General features: G+C 59.6%; 1 protein-coding gene and 1 non-coding gene across 2 annotated transcripts in view; one reads left to right on the forward strand and one right to left on the reverse strand.

Moving 5' to 3' along the window:
• POLG (DNA polymerase gamma, catalytic subunit) overlaps nucleotides 1-7,308 on the reverse strand; it is an 11,206-nt gene extending 3,898 nt beyond the window's left edge. The window contains exons 1-19 of the mRNA XM_017805194.1: nucleotides 7,229-7,308; nucleotides 6,140-6,746; nucleotides 5,636-5,831; nucleotides 5,063-5,230; nucleotides 4,666-4,812; nucleotides 4,427-4,506; nucleotides 3,786-3,968; nucleotides 3,494-3,654; nucleotides 3,154-3,277; nucleotides 2,859-3,083; nucleotides 2,598-2,718; nucleotides 2,343-2,414; nucleotides 2,112-2,231; nucleotides 1,775-1,935; nucleotides 1,607-1,660; nucleotides 1,395-1,512; nucleotides 810-945; nucleotides 461-707; nucleotides 259-381 (exon numbers count right to left, since the gene is read on the reverse strand). Of these exons, the coding sequence (XP_017660683.1) occupies nucleotides 259-381; nucleotides 461-707; nucleotides 810-945; nucleotides 1,395-1,512; nucleotides 1,607-1,660; nucleotides 1,775-1,935; nucleotides 2,112-2,231; nucleotides 2,343-2,414; nucleotides 2,598-2,718; nucleotides 2,859-3,083; nucleotides 3,154-3,277; nucleotides 3,494-3,654; nucleotides 3,786-3,968; nucleotides 4,427-4,506; nucleotides 4,666-4,812; nucleotides 5,063-5,230; nucleotides 5,636-5,831; nucleotides 6,140-6,714 (3,011 nt within the window). The 5' untranslated portion in view covers nucleotides 6,715-6,746; nucleotides 7,229-7,308. The remainder of the gene's footprint in view (nucleotides 1-258; nucleotides 382-460; nucleotides 708-809; nucleotides 946-1,394; nucleotides 1,513-1,606; nucleotides 1,661-1,774; nucleotides 1,936-2,111; nucleotides 2,232-2,342; nucleotides 2,415-2,597; nucleotides 2,719-2,858; nucleotides 3,084-3,153; nucleotides 3,278-3,493; nucleotides 3,655-3,785; nucleotides 3,969-4,426; nucleotides 4,507-4,665; nucleotides 4,813-5,062; nucleotides 5,231-5,635; nucleotides 5,832-6,139; nucleotides 6,747-7,228) is intronic.
• Nucleotides 7,309-7,399: 91 nt separating this feature from the next.
• On the forward strand, nucleotides 7,400-7,472 carry TRNAR-UCG. The gene has a single exon. It is a non-coding gene; the product is annotated as a tRNA-Arg (tRNA).
• The last annotated feature ends 994 nt before the right edge of the window (nucleotides 7,473-8,466 follow it).

Below are 8,466 nucleotides of genomic sequence, written 5' to 3' on the forward strand. Positions count from 1 at the left end.
GTCCCTGTTTGAGAACCTCAAACACTCCCTCCTGGCTTGAGGCAGCTGGATGAGACCCTGCTAATTGTTCACTGGGAGAGTGGGTGAAATTGAGAGCCCCCCCCAGATCAAACCTCCCTGGCCCTGGAGGAGCAGAGAGCACCAAGACTATCCAGCAGCCCCATTTCCCTTCTCTGCCCCCTGCCCGTCAGGCTGCAGCTCCCTCTGCCTCACATCCCAATGGATGCCACAGAGCCACACAGGCTCAGACCATCTCACCTTTTCATGGCTTCTCTCTGGAGTCGCTGGACATCCTGGGCTGACACCGATCCGTCCTCTGCCCTGTCCACTGCCAGGTCCAGCTGCCTCACCAGCCACTCCCCCTCCTCGGACAGATGAAACCTGGAGGGAAGAGCGAGTAACCCAGCTCCTGTGGGACACTGCCACCATCCCTGTCCCTGCTCAGCCCGGGAGCACCCACCTGCGGATGCCCTTGGTGACCGCGTACATCTGCTGGGCCTTCTCACGCGCCTGCTGCTGCGTCAGTCGGTGGTTGAACTGCATCAGCAGCCGCTCGGCGAAGGGCTGCCCGGCCCCGTAGATGCGCCCGTAGTTGAAGACCTTGGCGTGCTCCCGGCTGATCCCCACCGTGGCAGCCGTCTTGCTGTGCAGGTCCGTCGCATTGCTCTTCTTGCCCTGCAGGGTCATCCAGCCGAAGGCTGTGCAGCCTGTGGGAGGGAAGCAGAGGTTGGACATCAAACAGGATCAGGACTGGGAGGTCACCCCACTACCCAGCAAACACGCTCCCCTGTGGCGCAGCCCCGGCTCACCGTGCATGCCGGCGAAGTGCGCCTCGCCAAGGACGGCGGCTATCCAGAGCTCCTGGGAATCCACGTCTGCGCCCACCAGGGAGTAGCCGGGTGGCACCTGGACCATGGCTTTCAGCTCGCTGCCCACCCGGTCAGCCTGCAGGACACAGTATGCAGCTCAGCACAGCCCTCTCCTCCTCCCTGGCACAACCTTCCTCCCGCAGCTGCAATGTGCTGGCACAGCACTCTTCATGCCCCTCAGTTTTGCTCTCAGTCAAAACCAGGTTTAACACACATATGGGGCATCACCCACTTGGTCAGTCCCTCCAGCACAAAAGAAGGGGAGCTTGAGGAAGGACAGAAGCAGGCACTTTGGTGTTTTCTTCTCCTTCCACCGAATCCTGAAGCCCCAGACCCTCTACTCACTCCTTCCCCTCTCCCCAGCTCACAGCACATCAGCAAGAGAAGGGCCCCAGCACTGGTTCTGCCACCTCAAATCCCAGCATCCATTCCCAATTCCTATTTCCAACACAGGCAGCTCCCACCAGTCCAAAACACACAGAGGGTACCTCAAAACACCCCATAAGGATCCAAGCAGGGCCATACCCGGGCATTGCTGGCTGTCAGCCAGGTGGGCTCCACCGCCCGGCGGGTGATGGTGCCTGCGGTCACCACCTGCGGCAGGATGGCTCCGTAATTGTCCTCCTCGTTATAGTCAGGATGCCTGGGAGAGAGGTGAGGGTGAGCACCACCCTGTGAGAGCCCTCCTGGCGCGGGGTAGAGGGAACAGTCCAGATTTGGGGCGTTCCTCCCCGTACCTGGTCACCACGCGAGGCAGCTCTCCCTTCTTCAGCCACACAACTATCTGGGAGCTGGGGAGACACAAGGCAGGTGAGATGCTGAGCCCCCCATGCACCCATACGAACTCCCCTGGTCACAAAGCAGCCTCCACCCACAGGGATGTCAAGGTGAAAGCAGCTGCTCACCTGATCCGCTTGTGAGCATTCCTCCAAAATGAGATCATTTTGTTAATCTCAAGGGCTCTGGTCCCGTGGGTGCGGCCCACAGCAGCCCGCAGGGTGCCATCCTCCATCTGGGGCAGGAAATCCTTGGCAAAAGGGCTTCCCACATTGTTTTCATTCCCGTCCTTTAGCAGGAAAAGAGGTGTCAGGGCTCAGTCACCACCAATCCACAGCAATAAAGCTCTGTGCATCCTCCTGTGCCAGCTACAGACACGCATTTCCACCACCCAATCCCATGGGATGAGATCACGGTGGGTCCCAGGAGCGCTGCAGCACTGGAGTGACAGGAGCCCCAACTTGCCTTGTGAGGCAGCTTGAAGAACCAGCACCCAGGGATGTTGACATCGTTGTAGGGACCATTGCCATGGTGGTACAAGGGCTGGCTCATCTCCAGCCTGTCGCACAACTCATCCACCTCCTCCTGTGACCAGCAATGTGAGGTGATGCCTGAGGAATACCTTCAGGCATGGCTGGAGGGGGAAATCAAGGAAAGAGGGACCAATCCACCACCCCATCCCACAGGAACCCGTACCTGCACCAGGCTCTGGTCCACCCTGCCCATTTTCTCCTCTGCATCCACTTCCACACGGCTCAGCTCCTCCACCTGAGGCATAGAAGGGACCATAGGGGAGGCCAGGTCAAACACCAGTTATCCAGTAACCCTTATTATAGGGAATTTTTTACTTGTAGAGCCTGGAGCTGCACACAGGGCTGGTTTTCACACGCACAGAGGAAGAAGCACAGCCCCACACCTCACTCCCGAAGGACCCTCCATCCCCTCCTTCACCTTCTGCCACATTGTGCTGCCATCCATCACCAGCAGCTCGTCCTCCATGGCAGCCTCCAGCCCCGGGGGCTGCTCCTTGCCTTTCTCCAGGCAGTACTGCTTGTACAGGTTCTCAATCACCCTGGCAGAGGAGAGAACAGGGTTCACACAACCACAGTGGGGCCTGAGGCTCTGGAGCACCACCTGGGCAGAGCCCCAGAGAGCTCCCAAATACCCCCACGGAACATCCCCCAGCTCAGTAGGCTACTACATGCTTCTCACCTGTATGGGCAGGAAGGCTCATCGATCTCCAAGGGGGTTGCTGGCAAGTTGTCCTGCCGTCCTGGCACCAGGTATCCCCAGCCATGCTTGTCTGAGTAATGGAGAGGGAAACCGTCCCAGGCCAGGCGCATCAGCTTCGGGGTCACCCTCATCTGCAGGCTGATGAGGCTGGGTCCGGGCACCCACCCCGCCTCCTCCAGGCGTGGGCACAGCTTGCGGTACCAGCTGGGGAGCAGCAGGGATGGGTCAGAAAGCACAGGGCAAGCCCTGGGGACACCCAGGGTCCCCAACTCACCCCGGGTGGCCTGGCAGGTGCTGGAGTCTCTTGGGTTGCAGTGTGACTGTCTCCTTCAGGCGCTCCAGACAGAGCTGGCTGGCAGGGACTTTCAGCTCCTCATCCTCGCCAGGGGGACCAGGGTCTGGTGGGACAAGGAGGACTGGCTGTCAAAGAGCCTCCATGACACTCCTCTGGGAACAGGGACCTCAAACCAGCCCCCTACCACATGCCCCAGCATGGGGACACAGGCCAGCAATGTTTCACCTTGAAGCACCAACAAACCTTGTCCCTTTTTCTGGGCACCCCTGGGAAGGCATCCCTGGAACACCCCTTGTCCCCAGGGATCACCTGTGCTCACCCTCCTGCCACTCCTGCGCTGAGCCTTCTGCACCTGTTGCTGCCAGGGAGACTTGGCTGTTCCCATCCTCATCTTTCTTCTTCTTCTTTTTTGGGTTCTTCTTTTGTTTAAACTCCTGTGTGTCCCACTCGAGATCCCAGAGCCAGGGGTCATCCTTGTACCTGATGACATGCTGCTGTCACACCACAGCTTTGCTCCTGTCCCTCGCATCCACCCACAGTCCCCCAAGGACCATCTGGCATCTGGGCTCCTTCCTGGGAGCAGCAGGACCTGCAGTCCCAGCCCGTGGTACCTGTGCTCGTGCAGCAGCTGGCAGGCATCGTTGGCCAGGTTCATCAGGGACTTCTTCATCTCCTTCTGCAGCTCCTCGTAGACACCCTGAGCATCGTCCAGGTACCTCTTCCAGTTCCCATTGACCGGCAGGTAGGACACCCCCATCTCCAGCATCCCTGCAAATGTCACAGGGTGGGGACACCTAGAGCCCAAAGCAGTGAGGAATTAGACATCTGATGGAGCAGGTTGTCCCTGGAAGCACCAGACTATGACAGACCATGAACGTGTCTTCACCCAGAGTTTCCCAGCCTCACACAAGAGCCTCGGTGCTCCTCCCCTAAACCCACAAGGATCCCTGTATCTTCTGCCTGCCCTGTGCATCAATTGCTGCCATAAAAACAACCCTATGTAACAACCCCAAAGCTGTACCGCTCTGAGCTGCCTCAGGAGACCTACTCACCTCCTCCAGCCATGCTGCGCTGCTGTTTATTCCTGCTCACCTACACAGGGGAGGTCTGACATCCCTCCTGAAAAGAGCTTCAGGACACCCTAAGGACAAGAGGAGCCACATCCCATCCCCAGAGGGATTGTGACCCTTCCTGCTGCCCACTAAGCCCACAGCCCCTTGGCCAACATCAGTCAGAGCTTGGCAACTCTCACCTCTCCATGAAGAGTGGCAGCTGCTCCTGAAACACCTCGTGGGTGGCCTGGACATCACGGGCACAGTACGACATCAGGTCCTGGGGACAGTGGCAGGTTGGAGCAGGCAAAGAAGCCACCCCCCTGCCATCACAGCACAAGGCACTGGGGCTGTCATAGCAACTACCCCAGCAGCTGGTACCACCCTGCTCCCATCTCCAGCTCCCACTGTCAGGATGTGATGGGATGGCCTCCCACACCTGGAAGTTACTCCTGATGTCAGCCATGGTCCCCTTCACAAAGATCTCCCGTGCCTCCTTCTCCAGCGGCTCCCCCCCGACGTAAAGCGCATGCACATCCACCAGGTTGTTGATGCTGCTGACGTGCACCCAGTCCCACGAAGTCATCTGTGGACAATGGGGGGTCAGCCAGTGTGGGACAAGGACTGGCCATGGATGAAATCAGGAGGGATAAAGGATGCTGCTGCTCCAGTTTAAACCAACGCCACCTCATCTGGAAGGTGCTGGGAGAGCTTCACTCAGCAAAGCTGTTCCAGCAGATCCCATTCTGCCAGTAGAGGAGCAAATGGTCCCATTACAGCAGCACACAGCCCCCTCCTGCCCAGGCCACTGCCAGTGGCTCAGCTCCCTCACTCACCGCTGGACCCTCTGTTTTGCTGCGTGTTTTCTTCATGTGCTCCTTGACCTGCTGCATCCCCTTCCTCTTGCCATGCTTGGCAGCCATCCAGAGGCTGCGCTGGAAGCCTGTCAGCCCCGAGATGGCCATGTGCATGCTCATAGTGTCCAGGAAACGCATCTTAGAGCCCTGGGACACAACAGGGGGAAGAAAAGAGAGGGTTTGGGAAATGCTGAAGAAGCTGCAAGTCCTCTGCTCAAGCTGCTTTTGTCAAGACAAGGCTTTGTCTCCCACATCCATCTTTTGAGAGCCAAGAGCACCCCCAGCACAGGCTGTCAGCTGCTCAAAGGCTCCTGCCACACCCCTAGCTGCCAACCTGCAGCCTCCAGCAGCCTTTAGCAGTCTTATAGGGTTCAAGAGTATCTCTCTCTAAAGAGATATAACCTCAAAGTACTCTGCAGGACAAAGTGAACACAACCCTGGGGTACCTGTGCAGAACAGCATCTGCAAAATAACACCCAGCAGCCATTGCAAACAGTTATCTCTGTCAGAAAATGCAGCTGCTGGGCATAAAGCAATGGCTCGGCAGTTCACCTGGATAAGGTACTGCTCCTTGATGAATGCCCGGTCGAAGGCCACGTTGTGCCCCACCACCACTCTCTCCCTCCAGTCCTCCTTGCCGGCACAGCTGGCACCTGCTGGGCTCTCCATGGGGATGAGGTCGGCCAGAGTGAGGTGGCTGGACCAGGAGTATCGCTGCTCCAGCAGCCGCCTGCTGCACCACGAGTACCTGCAGGGGACACGCAGCTGTAACAAATAAAGCAGGAGCTCCTGGGACAACAAGCACCTGCTGTGCTGTGGGGTGCTGAGCAGGATCCCACCCGTGGGAGAGAGGTGACACACCCTGGGGAGTGCTACACTTGCTAATCAGGACACACATGCCACATCCCAGAACCGTGCTATGGGGCTTTGTTGCGTTTTCCCTACAAGCCAGTGGAACTGCAAGAAAAGGCTCCACTCAGGAGCATCCCCATCCTCCCAAAGCTGTGTCTCCCCCGCTGCTGTGACTCCCTTATCACTGCTGGCACCATATCTCACCAGGCATTTGGCGAGACCACCACAGCCAGCGTCGGGCAGTGGCCATCAGCCACGCACACCTCCACGTCCAGCACCATCGCGCGCTCCTCGGGGAAGTCCACAGGCTCTGCTCGCCCGTCAGGGCTGTAGCGGGTCCAGCCCAGCTGCCATGCCCACTGGGCAGGTAGGGGGGGCAGCTCACACCGCAGCAGCTCGTTGGCCGCCTCCAAGTAGGGCAAGCTCTGTTTCTGCGCCAGGAGGCGAAAGTGCTCGTCGATGTTGTCCCCGTACATGCGGGGCAGCCGCAGGTCCACGTCGGGCAGCGTGGAGGTCTCCTTGCCCCACAGGTCGTGGCGCTGCAGGTGCTCCACGCTCCGCTGCACATCCGCCGCCGAGTAGCACACCTGGGCACCGCGGAAGATCTGCTCGTGGAGGGTCCTGGAGAGCATCTGGATGTTGAGGGGGTTCATGCGCCGCTGGCCCGTATTCTGGCTCAGCTCCTGTGGCAGCGGGCGGCTGGCCGAGGAGCTGGAGGGGCATCGCTGGGGCTGGGGGCTGCAGCCCCTCACCGACCGCCTCCAGGGCAGGCGCCTCATCGCCCCCTGCTCCGGGTGTGCCCCGGCTGGAGCTGCAGGGAGAGAAACGGCGCAGGGTGAGCTCGGCACTGACCACCACTGCAGGCCCCCCAGCAATGCACTGTGCAGCCATCCACCCCTCTGTACAGCGGGCACGGCTGTACAGCCACACCCCCTGTACAGCCGTGCCCCTATACAGCCATACCCCCTGTACAGCCACACCCCCTGTACAACCGTACCCTCTGTACAGCTGTACCCCTATACAGCCATACCCCCTGTACAGCCACATCCCCTGTACAACCGCACCTCCTATACAGCCACACCCCCTGTACAGCCGTGCCCCTATACAGCCATACCCCCTGTACAGCCACATCCCCTGTACAACCGTACCCTCTGTACAGCTGTACCCCTATACAGCCATACCCCCTGTACAGCCACATCCCCTGTACAACCGCACCTCCTATACAGCCATACCCCCTGTACAGCCGTGCTCCCCATACAGATGCTTCCCTCTCAACTCAGTCCAGGCTCCCACCTGGTCCCCTCCGCGCCTCTCGGGCCTGGCTCGGCGGGCAGATCCAAACCGGGGCGCTCCCGGCAGCTTCCGGCCGCGCTGACGTCCCGTCCCGTCCCGCCCCCTCCCGCTCCCGGCCCGGCCCGCCCGGGATTCGTTGAGTAGGGCACGCGGGAAGGCGGGAGTGGAGGCGGCCGCGTGGCCTAATGGATAAGGCGTCTGACTTCGGATCAGAAGATTGCAGGTTCGAGTCCTGCCGCGGTCGTGAGGCTGCGGCGCACTGGCGCCGTGTCTTTTTGCTCTCCCACTCTATGCAGTGGCCCCGCGGCTGCTGCGCCGCCGGTACCGGGGTCACTGCACCCGCCGGTCGGCGTTTTGCTCCTGTGTTCAACCGGAGCGCAGAAAAAGCGGGGGGCGGCTGCTGGGACCACGAGTCGGCAGGGCGGCCCCAGGTATCAGCCCTCGGTAGGGATGGGAGTGGAGCACTCTGTCATCTCAGATCTGCGGACACACGAGCTCCATCCATTTCCTCCCCTCTGCGCCCAGGGTGATGGGATCAGCACCCACCGCCCTGGTCCCTGTCATCCTGAGAGCCCCGAGCCTCACGGGGGGATTGGGAACAGCGTGGGGATCGGAGTCTGTGGAGCCAGAAGTGAGAGCTGGGCATGAGGTGTACGTGGGAACATCTCAGCCACTGGGGATGGAGCAGTCGCTGGAGAGGCAAGGATGAGCACTGGCTGTGGGGTAATGGGCTGTAAGGTGCAGGGAATGGATTTATGGCACAGGGAAGGGGATGTAGCGTGCAGGGAATGGGATGTAGGGTGCAAAGAGTAGAGTGTGAGGAATAGGATGCAGGGGATGGGTTGCACAATTCAGGGGAGAGGCCACAGGTGCAGGTAATGGGATTAGGATGCAGGGTATGGGTTGCACAGTTCAGGGGAAAGGCCACAGGTGCAGGTAATGGGATTAGGGTGCAGGGAATGGGATGCCGGAATCATGGAAAAGGCCACAGGCTGCAAGGAATGGGATGTAAGATGTAGGGAATGGATGCAGGGTACAGAGGATGGGATGCAGGGATTGGGAAAAAGGTCACAGGTGCAGGGGAGGGATTGCAGGGTGCAAGAAATGGGATGTGGGATGCAAGGAATGGGATGTAGGGTTCACAGAAAAGGCCACAAGTGCAGGGAATGGGATGCAGAGTGCAGAACAGGGGAATGAGTGCAAGGAATGAGATATAGGGTGCAAGGAATGGGATGTAA

Source organism: Lepidothrix coronata, unplaced genomic scaffold (assembly GCF_001604755.1).
Source record: "Lepidothrix coronata isolate B3197 unplaced genomic scaffold, Lepidothrix_coronata-1.0 Scaffold11, whole genome shotgun sequence".
NCBI classification, from domain to species: Eukaryota; Metazoa; Chordata; class Aves; order Passeriformes; family Pipridae; genus Lepidothrix; species Lepidothrix coronata.